This window comes from Antrostomus carolinensis, unplaced genomic scaffold (genome assembly GCF_000700745.2).
Source record: "Antrostomus carolinensis isolate BGI_N321 unplaced genomic scaffold, ASM70074v2 scaffold41674, whole genome shotgun sequence".
Lineage (NCBI taxonomy): Eukaryota > Metazoa > Chordata > Aves > Caprimulgiformes > Caprimulgidae > Antrostomus > Antrostomus carolinensis.
In genome coordinates, this window is record NW_010309495.1 from 45,636 (window position 1) to 66,217 (window position 20,582).

The 20,582-nt window shown below is 41.4% G+C and overlaps 1 protein-coding gene across 2 annotated transcripts in view; it reads left to right on the plus strand.

Moving 5' to 3' along the window:
- The window catches only part of KCTD1 (potassium channel tetramerization domain containing 1), a 32,669-nt gene extending 13,583 nt beyond the window's left edge, over positions 1-19,086 (plus strand). For both annotated transcript variants that reach the window (XM_010166136.2, XM_029084530.1), the window contains 3 exons: positions 14,001-14,145; positions 16,468-16,773; positions 18,908-19,086. In XM_010166136.2, the coding sequence (XP_010164438.1) occupies positions 14,001-14,145; positions 16,468-16,773; positions 18,908-19,066 (610 nt within the window). In that variant the 3' untranslated portion in view covers positions 19,067-19,086. The remainder of the gene's footprint in view (positions 1-14,000; positions 14,146-16,467; positions 16,774-18,907) is intronic.
- The last annotated feature ends 1,496 nt before the right edge of the window (positions 19,087-20,582 follow it).

Consider the following 20,582-nt stretch of genomic DNA (forward strand, 5'->3'; position numbering starts at 1 on the left):
TGTTCTTCATCAAGACAGTTTTGGCCGTGGCTCCTCTGGGAGTGTTTCTTCCAAGTGCCCTTTCTGTTGCTATGAAGGACCACAGGAAGGACTCTGTCCCTTGGCCTTGCATGCTGGAATATTTTTCTTTGCAGCATGCTTCCACTGGGAAAGGTGAGTGTTGATGAAAGCTTTATCAGCTGAAAACTGAGGAGGCTGCAGACAGAATGAAATAAAAGGGGTGAGGTCCTGAAAAAAAACAGGGTCAGAGAAATCTAGTCCCGATAAAGGTCAAGTTTGTTGTAGCATGTTGCTGACTAAATGTATATATGAAATGAGGGCACAGCCATCATAGCACAGAGAACTTATTTTCCTCATTTCTCTCCTAATATTATTCTGCTGTAGTAACAAAACACTTGCAGCAGCCTGGCAGGGCAGGGAGGGAGCGAGCTGGGAGGGTGGGTAGCACTGGGGAGAGCTGGTCCCCCTGGCAAGAGGTGACCCCACATGGTTCAGCTGGCAGGAATGTGTTCCTATCAGCTTTCCTTGCTTCAGAGACTGAGGTGAAACCCCTTCTTTTGTCTTGTCTAAGTGTCTGATGATAATAAATAAGAAGCCAGTGATATGCTCACAAAATTAGTTTTGCCCAGGTTCACACTCTAAGGACCAAATATGTCTTGTCTGACCCTTCTTGCTAAGAAGCCTGAGCTGCAATTTGCAGTCATACAGTGGCTGTTTCTATACCCCTCAGTATTGTTTAGCAGAGGATTTTCCAGCCCTTGAAGCGTGGTGGAGAAATACCCTTTCCTTTTGACAGTCTGTTATGAGGCTCAAGTCTTAGTCAACACTTCTCACTGATCCCTGCAAAGCCATTGCCAACTGCCTTTGCCTTAACAGTGCAGATGTGGCAGACTCCCTTCCTTCCTTCCTTCCTTCCTTCCTTCCTTCCTTCCTTCCTTCCTTCCTTCCTTCCTTCCTTCCTAATCCCTGTGATGTACCTCTGCCAGAGGTCTTTTAACATCAAAGCAGGTAGATGTTGGCTGGTGGCAATTAGAGGTGGCAAAGATCACTTGTGTGCTGGTGCTGCTGCTGCCCACTGTGGCTGGAGCTCTGCATGAGCTGCTGGATGCAGGGATGGAGTGGGGTTTATGGGCACAGTAGGTCTTGTGGCAAGAATTTGGCGGGGAAGGTGCAAGCAAATCTCAGTCCTCTTGCTGCGTTTCTGTTGACTGTATTGCTGCAGTATCAGTGGTAATATGACAGAGCCCAGTCTGACCTCAGGTGCCTTCTTCATCCTGTTAAAATCCATCACGAAGCTGGTGCTCAGCAGCAGGTTCTGCCTTCTGCTTCACAACTGGGCACTATTTTGCCTCCTGTGATTCTATTTTTTTGGTAGGCATCTTGCAGTCTTCCCTTCTGAGGAAAGAAAAGCTGTGCAAAAGTGAATGGCTGAGGACTGCACCATAGGTTTCCCTCACAGCGGGGTGCTTGGTTAATGCAAATAAATACAGACTTTTGTGCCTGTGGTGGTTAGCAAGAGAATGCAGTTTGTTGGTCTGGCTTCATAGAGTTGGCTGTTTTAAGATATTATCTTTCTTTAGACCCCTTCCTTTCATTGTGCTAATTGGCTTTTGCCTGCCTCTAAACTCTGAAAAGTAGTTTTTTTAGGAAAGTGATGGAAATAATCAGAATCATCCCATAGCCCCAAACTGTTTATTGTAACACCGGTGGCTTCTGGAGAGGCTGGGATGGAGAGCTTTGATGAAACAGTGCAGCTCTTAATTGCTCCAAACTATTTTCAGGCTTCTGCACCTTTCTGTAATGTTGTTCTGTAGATCTCCTGTAAAGATAGTAGAAAACAATTATATCTATGCCTTGTGGTGATGCAAGAGAAAAAAAAACAGAGATGTACCAAAACACCTGGATTTCTGCTAAATTAAAATTCTATTGCGTTAAGATATAGAGAAAAAAGTATCAATATTAAGTAGCTACACAAGTGGAGGGAGTAACGCAAGGTTGTTGTAACATATTTTATTTTCAGCAAGCACAGAGAGGAGAACTTTTTGAAACAGTTTTCTGTCCCTGAAAATGCCTGTATTGGAACTTGCATTGTTCTAAAAAACCTGTGGATTTGAAATTCAGGATTTCTCTAACTAAATTTTTAGCTTATTTTCTTCTTGTTGGTAAGGGAGGCATAGCCTTTTGGCATACTTACCTGTGTTGGTTGTTGATCAGTTCTTTTGCAGTTCTGGTCATTAGTTAGTTCAAGCTGTAAATTAATCTATTGATATGAGAGTTGTGCAGTGGTACCGATATCTGGGGACAAGGGCAGATGCAGTATGGAAAGACCCTTAGGCAAAGGCGTGCCTTTTTTTTTTTTTTTCCCCTTTTTTAATCCAAGTGTAGTGAAATTTGTATCTGTCTTTTTAGAGAAAGATTTCAAAATTAAGTGAATAAAATAATGAAAACATAGAAACTCAAGCAATAGACTGCTCCATGATCAACATCTTTCTGCTAGTTTAAAAGCATTCCTCAGTTTGGTGGGCTGGTCTGGGCTGTCCTCCATTGGTATCTGCATCTGGTCCATTGGCTGTAGCTCGATCCTAGAGTCAGCTTGCTTCAACATCTTGCTAAGATATTTGGTGCTGACTGTCTGCCTTTCAGAAAACGGGATCCTAACACACTTGCGGTATCATACAACTTTCAAGGGCACTTATCTGTATTTCCTCTAGTACAGCTCCATCTCAGGAAGAAGCTAAGAAGTCAGGTCCTCTGGGTGAGGGTATCCTGAACTGCAGGGTAAAATAGTGCTTATATTAAAAACACTACAAATTCCTACAGTTTTTAGAAGCAGTGCAAACTATTGCTCACAACTTTGTATCATATACATTTGTTATGTTTTTATTTAATAAAGCCTGGTTTTCTCTTTAAATGAGTATCTGGGAAGAATAGTGTTAAACTGTGCTTAATATATGGATTTCAATACAGTTAGTTCTGATGATTTTGTGAGTGGGGCATGTTTGCCTTAGCATGAGCAGCTGGTGCCCGTGCAGGTTTCCTGCCTGTACTCCTGTGGTTGCTCCAGGAGGGCACAAGTCTTCAGTAGTGTCCCTGTGCCATCCCCCAGCACTTGGGGAGTCTTAGAGATGTCCTAGAGCATCTCAAGTGGTACCAGACACCTGTGTTTAGGCAGCTGAATTGTATCCTGGCTGTTGTGTATTAAAGGTTTGTCACGTGGTATTTTTGAGGATTTCACTGGCTGCAGTTAACGTGTCTGTTTTCACATATGTGGATTAATTATTCCTTATGCCACTATTTATGGGGCTATATTGCTTCTGTACTGTATCTCAGTTCTGTTCCTTTCTTTTCTCTCTGACTCCTCCACAGAAATACATCTGTTGGCTTTGGTATGGCTGCAGGGATGATTGCACCATGACAGCACCTAATTTAATAAACAATAAAGCCGCTGTTTTGTATATGTAAAGTTTGCCAATGGAAATAATGTTATCTGTGTGTTTTTTATCACCCCCACCACCAGCAGAATGTGCAGATGTGGCTTTGGCATTTCTAACATATGCATTAAGCATTATTTATTGCTCAGAGCCACTTTCTAAGCTGTTTTAGGTGGACTTTCCTGTCCTCTTAACTGATTAGCACACAGGCTTTGTATGAACTGATTTGGTTAATGGTGTGATTTTCATAGTTACTGAAATGCTTAAATCATTTCAACTTCTAGCATGGAAGCAGTTAAACATGTAAATGTATGGGAATGAGTTATACGGGTATAAACATGTCTTTCTATGTAGGCACATGTGTGTGTCCACACTAGGAATCACAGCAATGTAATTGTAATGTATATAAGTTAGAGTAATCCAAACAAGAGCAGTGCACAGTCCTGTGTTTCTCATACTAAATTCTGTGCTTATAACACCACACCTTCTTTGCTTCTGTTGAGTATACTCTTATGCTATCTGGATTGCCTTTCTCAAACAATTTATAACCTAGGATGTTAGCCAGGAAGTGCCATTTTCAGTCTAGGTGGAAGAATCTGTGAGCAGGTGAGCTAAGTAGTAAAGCAAAACACAAATGTTTGGGTGAAGTATAATAACTATGTTACTACCTTGCAGCTTCTCTTGTTGCTATTAAAGTCAGGTTTATAGGAAAATAATGTTACTAGGGCAGCCAGGGCAACCTTAGTTTGTAGTCTTCGTGGTGTATGTGTAGTCATACCATCTCCAATACTTGGTTGCCTGCTGCTGTGGACAGAGAAATGTGGTGCTTAATTAATAAACAGGTCATCAGCATATCCTGTTCCTCCTCAGTTCATCGTGTGTCCTTGGGCTGTATTTTCTATGTATTATTTGAGTCCTGTTCTAAAGAGTCATTCTTGCATGATTTCTTTGCAGCATTCTTTAGTCTAATACTTTCTTGCTTCACTCAAAGGAGCTCAAAAAAACTATGACAGGCATGCTTAGTGGTAGCATCGCGCAGGAAATCTGACACACGCTTGGACAGAGTTCATTCCTCCAGGGCAGCCCCTGTCTGCTTTACCTGCATTCCCTTCCTGCAACCCCTTCCTCATCCACTAGACCTTCTCCTGCTCCTCCAACAGATAAAGCGGGGATCCCATGGGCAACAGTCTGCTATGCTCTACAACCCTGGCTTCTCCCCAGGTTGCATACTGCCTGGATTCATGGTGCTGTGGGAAAACAGTAGGTCATTAAAGATCAAGTCTAAAGTGCAAAGGGAAGCTTGCAAATTAAAGTTGCAGGAGCATCTGTAATATTTGAAATATGTTAACTTGTGAAGCTTGTTTTGACTACCTTAATAATGTTCTTTAGATGTGTATGTTTTTTCCTTTGTCTGTTCTTGTAGGGCTTTAAAATAGCAGGCTGATCATCCTTTCCACCTTCCCTGGCAAATTTATCTTGTGACAGTCCGAGCCCAAGTTCAGCAGCAGGGCTGAAACCTGTTAATCTGTTTTACAGGCTTCTGCTGCACAAGCTACCAGTAGCAAATCATTGTCCTCTGCGTGAACTGCACTCGAGAAGGATGTTACGAACTCTGCAAGTGACTTTCACGGGTATTTATTGAGAGCAGAGGAGCGAGGATGTTTGGGAATATTTTCCATTCTGGGCTCTGGAGGACAGTGTTTTCTGGGGACATAGGCTCACTGTAGTTAACAACTAAAGGTTTTAGAAGCACTTTATCTTTCTGAATTTTGTACTTTAATGAGAAGCTTTTACTTAGATTTTAATGTAGAAGTGGCCTCTTCCTCTCTTGAGAAGCAGTCCCCATAGGATCCCCCGTACAGCACGCAGAGGTTCGTTGCACAATCTCTTGCCTTTATGGGCTGCAATGCAGAAGGAGTTTGTGCAACTCTTGCAAAGGGAAGGGCAAGTGTGTTCTTGTCCTGTCTATGGAAACGAGTTGTCCTTTCCCTTAGAGGAGGCAGCAGGTAACAAAACAAGATAGAATTTCTGGCTAAGTAGCCAAAGTTGTGGAGATCTTGGAAAGCTTAATTTGTTATGGTTGCACTGCAGTGACTGTTGTTTACAGGGCACAGGCTCCAGGCATATGAAGGGCGATGCCTGGTTCCCAAAGTAACATTCTGGAAAGGGACAGAGTTGGCAATATCATAACACTTCTTGCATAGCATATACGTGCTTAATTGGGAATTCTATCCGTTGAGAACTTGTTTTGCTGATAGTTTTTGAAAGGATTTTATGGAAAATCTCAGTGTTTCCTAATTTCCAGTGATCTGTACATGGAATTTTCATGCTGAGCCTTCTCGAGGGTACAGAGGAAATACTTAGAGCTAACAGTGGTTTGAATGAAATTAATGAAAGCTGAGGGGCAAACTTGATGTATGAAGGAATACATCAAAGAATTTTTGCCATTCTGAGAAGGTTTGGTTGGTGGGTGTTTTGGGGTTTTGATTTTTTTTCCCCCAATGTCCAGATTTTTCGAAAGGCAAATGGCTCTGGTATCTTTTTTAAGTTGCATTTAAACAGTATTCTCTCTTTGTGGAATCTATGTTTACAGATTTATCAACAGGACTTTGAAGACAGGTTGCTAACATGTCCTTTTTTTAAAGAAAATCAGCAGGCTTAAAGGACAGCGGGTTGGAGTTAATATATTTTTGCTTTTTACTTAAACATGATCCCAAGACACAAGTTCTACTTTATTACATTGCTGCCTGCAAAAGGGTTTCGTGTTCTGAATATATAGATTATGATGGCCTTTGGGATGTTGTGCATTCACTGGTTTAGCTACTTTCTGGCTTTTGGTATTGAACGATAAACGCTCCGGTTCTGCTCCTGTCCTCCATTATCTGTACTCGCAGCAAACCTGACCATCTTAAACATGATTAAAATATAATTCAAAAATTATTAGCTAATTATGACGCAAAGTACTTAATTTGCCATTGCACCCTAATAACTTAAAGGTACTCCTGATAACTTGGTAATAACCATATCATAAGCAAAAGGACACGGTTGCTACTAACTTAATAGGCAGCTTCCCTCAAGATAAAACATAAATAATGTACCTCAATGAAATCGGATTCGAGCTTAGTAAAATTATCTTGGCAAGCAAAGAGAATATTTGTTAATTTTTCTGTGAAATGTTATCATTGCCAAGAAAACTTGGTTACAAAAAACAGAGATGGAGAAAGTATTTGCATGAATAATTGATTTAACATTTCATTGGTTTAAATGATTTTAGGAAAAGTGGTTTTGATATGCGCTGGAAAACTAAGAAGTTTTTAAGGACTTATTTGCAAGATGCCAAACACTGTCGGAGATGTGGGGTTTAATGAGATGATGAGAGAGGAGTGGTGGCAGGTATCTGCAGCTTCTACCCCTGCTCTGGGTCTCCTTGACATGGCACGTGAGGTGGGTCAATCAGAGAGCCAGCCAGTTGAAGAAGTGTCTCAGGGTCCTAGAGGAAGAGAGGGGCTGTGGTACCGCTCTGTAGATAGTGGTTTGGCTGAAGAGACAGCCTGTTTTGGGATTGTAAGACTTAACGTTTCTGGAGATGGGTCTATATGGTAGCAAAAGGGCATAAATGAGTGCTTCATATCTAGAAACAAGTAAAACTGTGAGGGTCAGGGATAGATGGGATGTCTTGGCAAGTGTCAGCAACTTCAGTGTCTGTCAGATGGAGGAACCTCACTTTGCCAAAAATGATAGGGACCGGGGAGGTGAGGATCCTAGTTTGGGGTGGAGAAACAGCTGGAGAGCAGAGGGCAGACCCCTCTCAGCCACATCTGAAGCCTGTAACGCAACCTAGAGGTTCAGGAGGTTTGGCTGCCACAGTATTGAAATAACTTTTAAAATGTTTACCTGCCCAGCTTTTATATGAAAAGATGCAGATTTGCATTGCAGCCTGTTCCTCTTATCTGTCTGTATCTCTTTGGTATACCTGAGCAGAGAGGTGGTGTATGGTAAACAGAAACTCCCTGGCCCATCGTCTGCGGTCTGGGGATAGTGCTTTCCTGGCCTCACCCTTGCTGCCGTCGTGCGATGTGGGAGATGGTTTCCATCTGCCCACATATATAGTTTTCTAGCCATGAGTCATCAGCTCTTAACATCCCATCTCAACTATTTATTCCTTTCTTTTCTAAAATGTCAGCGTTTCTCCAAGTGGTGTTTGGGTCTGGGTGAATGATGGTCCTGAATTTGGGAATGGGCATTTTAACATCCCAGGAGAAGGCTGTGACAGAGCCTACATTTTTTGGCCTACTTCTGTTGGCCTTTTGGGCACCCAGCACCCACCATGAGGCTGTCAACCAGCGTGTTATGTACATCAAGGGGAGTTCCTGTATTAGCTGTATTTCACAGTGTAATTATTACTTCTGGTGTGAATCTCCAGGGTTGTCAGATCACCTGTTTAGCAGGAAAATACAGGCTTTACATTTCTTGGAAAAACTTCCTTTTCAGGCAAACAGAGATTAGGGTGTTGCTATTGATTTCTGGAGCCATAGCCATCCATTTTTTAGTTCACCCCAATGTTTCCTGTGACCCACATATCCTCTTTTGTTCAGCTGTCATTTAGTTACACGTCCCATCATCTCCATGCTCATCTGCAGCATAGAAAGCCATAGTTCACTCTTGTGTAAGTAGCATTCCTACAAAAATCACTACACAGTGTTGTGCAATTTATTATTTTCCAGTTAATGTGTCAGTTTGTCCATGTGGGTTAGATCCAATGACTATTAGTTCATTTTGTAACATCTCTGATTTGCTTTCATCTCTGCTCCTGGTGCTGCCTCTGATCAGGCAGGTTATAGCAAATCTCGTGCTTCATTTTTTCTTTTCCCTCTCTGATGCATTCCCTGACAATACCACCTCACTCATTTCCGATCCTCCCCATCTGTTCCTCACATGCTTTTTTACTCTGCATTTAAGACTATTCACCACTTCTTGTCTATCTCAATTTCTTCTAAATGTTTTATTAGCCCTCTGAGCTTGTCCTTATCTTTTCTTTAGCTTCCATGCTCAAATAACAATCTTGAGATGTTTGAAATTATCTCCATGTAAATGATTCAGTTCTTTAATCTTTAGCAAATACTTCCACAAAGGTTTGACATCCTTCTACTCAGTATCTGGGATTTATCTGTTCTTTAAAATGCCATGTAACATTTTATTTTAAGTCTCATAAGAACTGTTGTTTTAATACCTCCTCCCATGCATCCTTCTTGCGCTGTCATTTTAGCTTCTATATAAATACCTTTTCTATAGAAAGTTTAATGAGATTTTAGGTTTTAATACATTTTTCCCCTGTTACCTTTGCTTTATAATCATTGTATTCATGCTGCTTCTGATAATGTAGGAACTGTCTGTGCCAAGGAATTCCTAAGACTCATGGACATGAAGCTTTAATTTAAAAGTAAGGAGGAAAAGATAAGAACAAATTATAATAGCACTGAGAGCAAGAGATTACAACAGGCTATTTGGTTAAAATGCGGTTTTCATAATATATGTTCCTGAAAATTGCAAATGTATTCTGTTATATCATGTTTATGAGCCAACTTTTGTTATGCAGAGGTATAAAGATTGCTAGGTATTCAGTCACTGTGGATCCAAATGATGTGAGGAATTCAAAAAGAAGAGCAGGTTGTTACTGTGAAAGTGGTCCTCTAAAAAAAGAATAGAAAACTCATCATCCTCCACTTGGGTAAGCTAGCATTTCTCCCTGGTGTGGACACCTCTTCAAATGTACTAGCTTCTAGAGGACAGTGCAAAATTATATAATTTAGACATACGAGGAAGTAAAATTAAATAGCCATGAGATGAGCGTACTATTAAACAGATCTAATTTATAATGGGCTCTTATGCAAATTGCCTTTGAGCACTTAGTAAAAGAAAATGAAAAGAAATTAATAAGGACAATGTGGACCAAAAAGTCACAGAGGAAAAAAAAAAAAGTGAAAGTCTATTCCAGCTCAGTCTCTGCACACCCCGGAGTGTTAAATAAGCAATCCCATTAGCCATATAAATATCATTATGTGATCATAAAACTTGCTTTCACTTATCCTTTTAAGGGCCAAACCTCTGTTCACTTTGCCCCAGTGGCTCCAACCAGGTGAGCAAGATTTCAACAAAAATACTTTTTTCTTTGCCATATAATTCATTGTTAGAGGGAGAGAGATGTATTTTCATGAGTGCTTTCCCCTTGCCAGCCACTGAATTTTTGACCTCGGTGGAGTCCCAGGCAGGTACTTGCCCCACAATTACCATGGGATTGCGGGTGCCAGGGCAACACAGTGCTCATCCTGCTGCTCAGTTCCCTCTGCCAGGTTATTAAACACCGGTAGTTTTCCTCCCTTTTGACACGGAGAGCAGGGAAAGCTGACAGCTTAGAACTCTTGAAAATAGTTTATTGCAAAAAAATTTCAGTTTTGAGTTTTTATCCTCTGATAATTGTAATAATATGAAAAATAACATATTGAATATATTCAATAATAAGGCATCTGTGTTTTCTCAGGGAAAAAAAGACTAGGTTTATTTCTACCTTAGACTGAAAGTAATGCAATATTCTGCATGCTTGCAGATATCAAGGCTTGCTGCTTTTCCATGTTCTTTGTATCTTTGTGTTTACAAAAGGGAAGAATTTTAGCTCTGTCCATGGAAGCTGCTAAAACGATCTGCAGAACCGTGTCATTTTTCTTAGCTTAAGGTATGTGATAGTTCACTTATTAATATTGGCCATTTTGTTCCTAATTATTGCTGCTTTCCCAAGTTCTCAACTGAGGCAGAATGTACTAAAGGGAAGTCTTTCTCTTTATGTGTATAATAATATATGGAAATATTTAAACACTGAGAGAGTAAGGTTATAAACACTTCCACTATGTACACAGTGTTGCTGCAGACTGAGTATATTTTTATACTTGACGAACAGGACTTGTTTCTGAAGAATCTGAAAAATCCTGTAAGCAATGTCATCATCCTGTGCTGGCTTTTGCTCTAGAAATGCTGCTTTGGGAATGCTGGTCTGTGGGGAGGAGGATCCCTACAGTATTTTATAGAAGTAAAACATTGATCTCTTCCATATCCAGTTGTTTTCTCCCCACTAAAACCAGACTCATGGCTGTACCTGTTTTGTGTCCTTAAAGTAAAACCAAATTCTCTGACGGAAGCTGAGTTTCCACTGGTTATGTTTTCAGCCCTTGAAGCATTCAATTTCTGACAGTGGAATACGATACTTAAAGCCATAGACATTAATTATTACCCATTGGAGGTCGCACTTTCAACCCATGGGACATTAATTTTCCTGCTATACAGAAAATTCCAGCCTGTTAGTTTTAATTAAATATTTCAGAAATACATTTTCTGGTAAATGGACTACAGTTTCTTATCCTTTACCCTTGATATTTGGCTAATTCTGCATATAATTATTAGGTTATTTTGCAAGCCTCCTTCAAAGCACTTTCCTGTTTGGAAATCCATTCAGCTGTTACATATTTGTCATTAAAAAAAGAAAAAAAATGTTTTCTTTGCCAGTCACTGGCCAATGTTGACAAGAAGGAGATGGGAATAAACCTCTTTCAGGTTTTCTTGGGAAGTGAAATTATACTAAACATGACTTAACAGTCCCTTCTCATGCCAGTGGATTGATGTCTCTTAAGCGTTTATAGTTGCAGTGTGAGATCAAGCAGAAGGAATAGCAGAGCTATGGGTGACAGGAAGGATGGTTGCTCAAATATTGTTGTATAGAAAAGTTGCCAAGCAAGGCTCGGCAGGCAGCTTGCCACTGTGCTTCCATGAACCCAAGAGTACAGGAGGAGGCTGGAAGGTGAAGGTGTTGGTCGTTCCCAGATCCTGGCATAGCCCAGTCTTCTCTCCTGATGGGTGTAGCTAATGCAGCATAGGAAAAAGACCATGCCACCAGATTTGGGTCTCATATTATCTCAAATCCTTCCCTGGAGACCACAGTGAAGGAAGGTGGAATCTGTATTTGTCCATCTGAAAAGGAAGAAGGCTTTAATTTTGTTTACAGAAGTGTCTCTGCTGTCTCAAAGCTGTTTTAACCTGTGAAAGTGCAGTTGTGTATTGCAAAATGATCCATTGAGAGGATCAGGAAGGGAATTGGGACTTTGCAATTACTTGGGTTTTTCTGCTGCTGAAATCAGCAGTGCACTAAGGCAGCGCTTTCTGTTAACATTTCCAGCCCAGACCCAGTATCTTTCAGGTCCCAGGTAGCAGTCCTGATGGTTGTGCGCTCTTGTTAGCATTATGGTTGTGTCAGAAGGCTCCATCCTCTGATACTATCTTGTTCTCCTAAACAATTAATAAAATGAAGACAAAATGCCTACAGGTTTAAAATATGTAATTATAGTAGTAATTTAGAACTAAGAAAATGCTGCAGAAACCAATTACCATTATACATTTCAGTAATGACTGACTTGGCCAAATATATATATTTTGTGTATGAATTCCATGATAGATTCCAAGACAACATGCTTGAGTATAGTGGTAAATTAATTTTAAATGCTGAGTGCATCTGTATTAGACATAAATGTTGTTCATCCCCCTAGTGAACAGGAACCTCTATTATATGACTTGCTACAGCTTAAATTTTGAGCAGCAGGGCAGGCAGTAACAAGTATCTGAGGAAGAAAGATTTAATTGTTGTAAGGGATGGCTTTGAGAAAAAAATATCTTGTACCTGATCATTCAGGAAAATGCATTTAATTCCTTTTATGTTACAGATTTCAAGTGACTTGAATTGATTCGGGCATTTCCTACAGAATTGTAAATGACCAGTTGAGGTTAATGTGGTTTTATGTCTTTCGTGGGCTTCACCTCTCCCACCTGGTGAGAAAGAATAGATGAGACTTGTATTCTATTCACAACTTACTTCCAGGTGTATCCTGCTGCGAGCCCTGCCACCTCCCCCTCTGTGGGAACTGCTTCTGTCTTTTGCCTCTTGAACCTTTCGTGGAGATCCCCTTCTGCTGGATGGGGCATCTCTCATCCTGGGACACTTCAGGCAGACAGGAAGGCAGATCACCTCTGGGTTTTTGGTGGGTTTTTTTCTATTGGAGGTAGGGAATGGTTGTTTCTTCACTTCTTTTGTAACAAAAATAGTGTGTCATGACTGTTCATTGTGCTCACTCTATCCTTTTTGTGAGAAGACAGACTTGTACCTTACCTACGCCACAAACTGAGTGTGATCAGGGGGAAAAAAATGCCTATCAGTCCCCTAGCTCCATGGTGACCTGCAGTGATACTGTTGTATGCTCTTTGGTAACCTGCAGAGGTTTTACTGTGCTGGTTCCCAAAAGAGATTGGTTATTTTGGGACAAAAACTGCATACGAATGAGCCTTTTCATTAAAATAATGAAAACAGAATCTGCAGAATGTAACAGGTTGTGACAAGGCTCTGAAATCACGTCCCGAACCGTCAGTAGTATTTCATGTGGAGTGCCTGTGTGACATATCACGAGTGAGCTATTTCAAGACCGTTTTGTTTACAGTTCTGGTGTTGGAAAGAATCAAAAAGCACTTCCCCATCGCACATGCAGATGTATAAACAGGAGCCCAAAATCAAACCTACCAGCCACTCCTGATGATTTCATTGGGAAACTGCCCGTGACTCAGGAGCGTTTTGCAAATGCCCCAGTGCAGAAACACAGCACGTATTTCGTGTTACTCTGGTAGGGGTTTTGTTCAGAGTTTTCATCCCTTCTGCTGCTCTCACAAGAGCAGGTTTGTGGGGCACACACCTAGAAAAAGTGTGTGCGTCCAGCAGTGGATGTTGCAAGAATTGTTGGCAAGCTGAGTCTCCCTTGGTGGCTGCATGGCTCTGGTGGTCAGTCTCAAAAAAATGAGGCATTTTTCCTGGTTGTTTTAGAGCGTGCTGATGGATACCTGCCACAGACAGTTAATTTGTACTGTGAAATAGTTAGCTTGCATTGAAATGTTATAAACTTTGTATCCCCAGCTTCTTGTTCCCACAAGGTGCTGCCCCCTCAGTTATGCCTGTCCAAGGGTTGGTTGCAGTAAATGACATCCAAAAAATAAACTGGGTTTAAAACAAACAAAACCCAAGCAAACAACCACAACAAAAAAATTCCCAAGAGCAGTTTCCAAACTAAATCAGATTCACTGTGCAGTGCCTTGGAAAGCAGAGTGAAGTCAGTCAAGGGGGTTGGTGCATCTGAGGGGACAGGTTCTGCTGATAGGGGCTATTGAGAGAAATGTCCAAAATCATCAAAAGGGTGTCGTATCGCGAGATGCAGATTGGGACAATGAGGCTGGTGTGGGTGGTCCTGCCCCAGCTGCTTCCTCCTCCACACCTCCTGCGGTGCTGTGCTGCTTAAAAGTTTCTGAGGCCATGCTGGAAAACATCCAGCTGAAATTGCAGTTTGAAACCAGCCCTTTTCTTACAAAGTGTAGCCACAGAACTGCTTTGGTGAAGTCAGCACGAGGGGGTTTTGCAGCATTGGGCCATTTGAGTGTCCACTGATCTGAGCTTGGTCTGACCCTGCCGCTTGCCTCTTGTTTCCTCTCCAGAATCGGTCGGCTTTTCGATGGCACGGAGCCCATTGTCCTCGACAGTCTCAAGCAGCATTATTTCATCGACAGAGATGGGCAGATGTTCAGATATATCTTGAATTTTTTAAGGACATCAAAACTCCTCATTCCTGATGATTTCAAGGTGAGATTTCAAGGGACTTGTGTGTTATACATGTACCTTGGTAAAGCAAGTATCTGGCATGTAGTCAAAACAGATGAGTTTGACTAGATGCAGGGGATTTGTAGGGTATGGTGTTTGATTTCAGGTACGTGGCAAAAGTAAGCGTGGGTTGTTAAAATGGCATCTGTCAGCCTTTCCTAGAGTGGAATCAATATTAAATTTTCCCCTCCTGGCTGCTATAGCGTAATGGAGGAACCTTGCCATGTTTGACCTAGGGAAATTAAATATCATAGGATGCTGAGGGAGACAGAAAGGATGTTACAATCTTGAACCGACTGCTCATGAGCTTTGCTGATTACTTGGTCTCTCATCCACTTTTGTGCTTCCCCTCTGCAGCAACTCCAGCTTCCACTCCCACGCTGAAACTCAGAGAATGGTGTGGGAATCACAGTATTGACAAAATAAACTGCACACATGGTAATATTTGAGCATTAAGTCATAGAATATTTTCTCCCCCAGACTCCTGAATGCATACTGCAAGTTTAATTTCGGAGTTTTAGAGAAGTCAGGGATGAATAGTTCCACATTTATTATTTAAACTTTATTATAAAGAGCCTGCTTTTTTTTTTTTTTTTAATAACTAATTAAATTTGTGGTAGTTCACCACGTTAGACATTAGCCTACAAAGGTAAAGCTTCAGCCATTATGTGACATTCTGTGTTTATCCACTTGTAGATATGTGGATGTATATGTGGTGTCAGTGAAGAGAGCGCTGGAGACTGCGGTTGCAATCAGAACAGATCTTTATCGTTACTTAGTGAATGCATCTCTACGTAGCTGGCTGTGCCATTAGTTCCCCATAGGAAATGCAGCAATTCGGATTGAACAGGAGAGGTGATGGGGAAGGATTAGAGCAGTCTTTTATCCCTCGTATCTGAGACAAGTTTTCAGGTGTTTGGGACATCACAGATGTTAGGTTGAGTTCAGGAGCTGTATTGCAGCAACCTTTGAATCATCTGCTGTAGACTCATACTTCTCCCATGCGTTACAAGGGTAGACCTACCTGAGTAATGTAGGAGTTTGGAACTAGCCAATAAGCATCACATCCCTCTTTTGAAGCCTTAGCGTGGCTTTGTGTGGCCCTCGGCACTTGTCCTGAAGGTAATCAGAAATACAGAAAAAGGAAAAGCCACCTTCTGTGCAATATTAAGTTATGTATGCAGAACCTTTTAAATGCATAAATATACTGTAGCTATGCTGAAATTAAAAATGTAACTCCTGGCAAGTTCATCCAACCGACATCATGTTCAAAGGGGTGTCCTTTCCAGTTATGCTTTAAGGTGTCCAAAAGGTTGGTGCTTAAAATGAACAGCAGTCCTTGTTTATTAAAAATATTTAGATTAGATAACTTTTTTGTTACACGTTAAATGTAAGCAGTATTTTGGGCGTGATTTAGATGTCCCACTCTCAAAAAGCATTCTGTCTGTAGCTCAGTTTCAGAGCTGTATTGATCATTAGCAGTCTTCCTTTGTTGTCATTCTGTTCCTCTGTCTTCCCTAATTTTCATGTGTTGCTTTTCTCTGTAAAAATATTTTCCAAATGGTCTTACACTCTTAAACTTAGAAAAACAAGATTTTTTAATTTTTTTTTTTTTTTTTTTTTTTTTTTACTTAAAAAATGGCAGTAAGCAGACTCCAGATCATCAGTTCTAAATTACTTCTGTACTGGCTATGCTTAGAAATACATTCTTTCTGCTCTGGCATTTGAGACGATGTAGTAAACAATACTGTTGGCAAAATGGGGAGGTATTAAAAAATACTTAATTTTTAAAATGCAGTAATATGTGCAATTCATTATGCAAATATCTGAATCATTTTACTCTTAGAACCATCGCAGGCTCCCTCATTTACATTCTTATACCTGTTACAATGCCTGCTAGTATTGCTGTAAGACACAATGGATCCTAGTGATGTATTTTCTCAATCCTGATTGAATTCTCTTCCATCTGTTCAATGAGGTCATTATTCTATGACATCACTATGGGGATAAAATACGGGAAAAAGTGGGATTTTTGCCTGCATTACTCCCTAGCAGGAGGGAGATGAGCAAGCGTAGCCTTCCCCTCCCCTCCGAAACACTGCTATACCCAGTGTGTCTCAAGTGGCTGATGGTTATTTTTTACTTGCACTGTTATTTTATTACACCTTCCTACACAGTAATTACAAACTATGTCTGAAGGGTTCCAGATCTAGAGCGGTGTTAGCCTGAATAACCATATACATTAAGCAGTACATTAGCAATGCCTCTTTCTTAATTGTGCCCAGTAATGTATGTGCCTTTCAGGACTACAGTTTGTTATATGAAGAAGCAAAATATTTCCAGCTTCAGCCCATGCTAGGAGAGATGGAAAGGTGGAAACAGGACCGGGAGAGTGGCCGCTTCTCAAAGTCTTGTGAGTGCCTGGTGGTGCGCGTTGCCCCAGATCTTGGAGAGAGGATTACACTGAGTGGTGATAAGTCATTGATAGAAGAAGTGTTTCCAGAAATCGGTGACGTGATGTGTAATTCTGTCAATGCTGGCTGGAATCACGACTCGACGCATGTCATCCGATTTCCACTGAATGGATACTGTCACCTCAACTCAGTTCAGGTAGGAAGTCACATATGCATTTTTTGGAAGGGAGCCTGCTGACCAGGTACCAGTGGGTTGACCATCTGCTCTCTCAGTGGAGCATTTTGATGAGCAAAATCAGCTGGAGGCTTTGAGCTAGTTATTTACTTCTATGAGTCAGGCCTGCTTTCTCAACTTAATTCACACATATCATAACCAAATCTCTTTGCAAGCAAACTACAGGAGTGTTAAAAACCTGCTTTAGGAGGTAAATGTTTGCCTCAGTGTAGAGACATTGTATATTTGGAGAAACCTTTTTTGGCATTTGAATACGAAGCAATCATTCAAGCCTGCTTCCAGTCCCTTGTCCTGCTTGTTATAAATTGTTTTCTGGATTGATGGGAGGGTACAAGGACATCTCAGTCCAGGGAGGGAAGATGCCACATTCCCACAGAGCCTGTTATGAGGGCATCAGGAGCTGTGCCTTCACCTGACAATGGTAGTGGAGATGCTCTGGTTTTCCGTAGTCCACAGGAGCTCTGAAACTAAATAGAAGGAATGGAGGAACAAAAAGGTGAAGTCCTGGTCTCTTATTCTGAGGAACTGGGGGAAAGGGGAATTAATGTGAGAAAGAGATGACTGGACAGTAGCATTGGCCAGCTGCTGAATGAGGGCCATGCTTCCACAGAGGGAGAACACAGACAACCTTCCTCCTCCTTCCTTCTGAAACAAGACCCAGTATTTCTGGAGAAGAGAGCAGCCTGCAGCTGCAGGAGAAGGCATCTGTTGAGTCTTACCCTTGTAGAGGGCACTTTGCCTCAGCCCCCTATGCTACCCCTTGAACTGGGGCATCCTAAGAGGGCTTTGATCCTTCAACGAGACTATCGGACAAGGCGTGTAATTTGGAGGGTGCTGTAGGGGGGAAGTTATTACAGCTGCAGTTAAAAACTAGTGCATCGTTTTTTAAGTGTTAACCAGGTCTTCTGTATTTGATAAAGTCCTCCCTAACACTGGTTGAATAAATCACCATATACTTTTTACTTTGGGTAAAGACAACATGTTCAGTCTTCCTCCTTGCTGAAGTAACAAAAACAAAGGCATATCTGCTTATTGCAAATAGAGACCCATCTCTTTCTGTGGTCTTAGGGAAGACCCTCCTTTTACTTTCAGCAGTTTTTCCTTATTTATTGTGGCATAGTAGAGGAGGTGGCAATATCTAAAATCAGCAGCTGTTATGAAATGGGTAAAAAAATCTGAGAGACCAATGCAGGTAACTTCAGGAAGATTTCTAATAAATTTATAAGTTATAGTGTCATCTGTTTTATTTTTTGTTGGTTAAAAACAACCAACCTCACACACCTGTCTACCTAGTCAGCACATCCTGCACCGCCAGCGTTTTGGAGTGAGAGCACTTCTTCCCATCTGGCATTGTCACTAGCACTATTGATGCTGTTTGGTTTAGACACACCTCCTAAATGCTGCAAACTCGTGAGCAAATTCTTACACAGAAGAAACTTGCAAGCTGAGCTTGGCATCTTTCCATCTGCCAGGTCCTGCTGTCCAGGTGGAAAAGCTCTGCTCTGCTCCCTCCCTAGAGGAAAGGAGCTGAGTGCCGCAGTATGTGCTGAAGGCTTGCTCGGCTCTGCGGATGTGCCAGCACTTCACACAGGAGTCTGGATAGACCTATCTAGACCTATCAAGATATGGTTAACCCATGTTATGCTTGGACAGTTGTGTCTCTTATCTAATGTCTCTTATACCATATCTGGAAAATACAATGGTAACATTTCTGAAATTATAACTGCAGTCTCTGCATTGTCACCATTTAGCTGAGGTGTTTGCTCAGCCTGCATTTGCCCTTTTGTAGTGTAAATTTTGGGAAGCACAGAATGCATTTTTCCAGGCCTGTTTCTGTGGCTAGAAGAATACTGGATTTGTTGACAGTACTAAAAAAATAAAATACCTTTTTCTTCACTTTTCTTCTTATTGCTCAGTGACCAAAGTGAGTAGAAATCAGTCCAATACAGTGAAGTTGAGGGAAACAGTTAGTGAGTCTGTGTACCCATCTTCGTTTCCTAGCTGGATCCATTTATAAACAGCAGTTGTTATCCTCAGACAGCAAATAGTCTATTTATTTACTTACACATCGCTGTTTGTTTCTTCTTTTTTGCAGGTACTTGAGAGGTTACAGCAAAGAGGGTTTGAAATTGTTGGCTCATGTGGAGGTGGAGTGGACTCTTCCCAATTCAGTGAATACGTACTGAGACGAGAACTCAGAAGGACATCTCGTGCACCCTCCGTCATTCGAATAAAGCAAGAACCTCTGGACTAAAATGGACATGTTTCTTTATGAAAAAAAAAAAAAAAAAAAAGGCAAAGAGAGAGGAAGAAAAAAAAGAAAAAAAAGGGGGGGACGTTTCATGTGCAGTTTGGACTCCAAACAAGTCCTGGAATTGAAATTGAATAAAAGACACATTTATATCAAATATAGAGACCACACCTGAATTCATATGGGAACATTTGGAATAGTAGTAATAATAATAACCTCAAGGTGTAAAAGGAAACACACACACATATATATATAAAATATGTATGTATATGTATGTATGTACATATATATATGTATGTATATGTCAAAGGGTAGGAAATGCAACAACAAAAAAGTGGTAGATGAGATGAGGTTGGTGCTGTGATGGCCATTAAGTGTCCTAGGCCTTACTCGGGCCCACTTAACGGTGTACAAGCCATTACCATTGGGGTATACATGGGCTACTCTTCACCCATTCTCCATTGCCAAACAGCCATCCACTTTTCAATGTGTACACACCTTGACTCAACTTTATTTGCATATGGAGGTTTTATGTCTGTCTTTTTTAGAGGTGGATGGGCAGGTGTTCAGGAGACGACCATCCCTTGCATTGGAAAGCTAGTCAACTGAAATTTTAAATGTAGTTTGTACAGAAGTCGCACACTTTTTGTCTGCCCTCACAGATGTGAAAGGTTAACTTTTCTTTTGAATGAGTTTTTTTGTTGTTTTTGTTTTGTTTTGTGTTTTTTCAAAGGGGGCCAGAATAATTAATATTTGGTAGAGATGCTCTGGTTTGAATCTGCTGCTTTCCTACAATTTTTTCAAATTTTATAATGTATTAAATACAATAAACTCTGTTTAAAATAACGAGGGTCTGGTTTAAGCCAACAGAAGCAGAGAAGTGGGACTGAGCTCGGTGCACTCCAGCGTGTGGAAGGACAGCCGCTCCGGCAGGCAGCAAGCGGGCAGCGCTGCCCATGCACAGTGGAGCGAGTTGAAGGCAGCAGACGCTGTTGCGGGCTGCCAGTCTTCCTTCAGCGCTGTCTTTATGAGCTTTGTCCTGGTTTGAAGAAAGACTGTTGGTCAGACTTAAAAAATAACACCAGCTCAGCCCAGGGAAACCTGTCAAAAAATGACGCCTGGTTCTGTAACCTTCAGTGTAACAGCGAATACTTGCATCCTTCCCTCTTGACTAAGGAGCTGGCAGCTTCAACTCTCCAAGCCCTTGCCCTGCGGAGTGTTAGTCAGCCTGTTTGTTTTTAATGTTGTTCATTTCCCTTGTTTAAAGCTAGTGTTCTTCTGCCTAGAGAGTGAGACGGTCAGCCCCTCATGTTACGCCATCGCCTGCGTTGCTCTTGATAGCAGGTGGTAAGTCAACGTCCTGCGAGTTGTCCTCTTGCAAAGTCTCACCAAGGCCACCTCTGCAGCCGCCCAGTGAGATTTTGCAAAGGTGCCACGTCACGATGCCACTGCACGGACCATTCACGGGTTGATGCTTTCACCACCTAAGATGCACCAGCAACCACCACCTTTCCTCCAA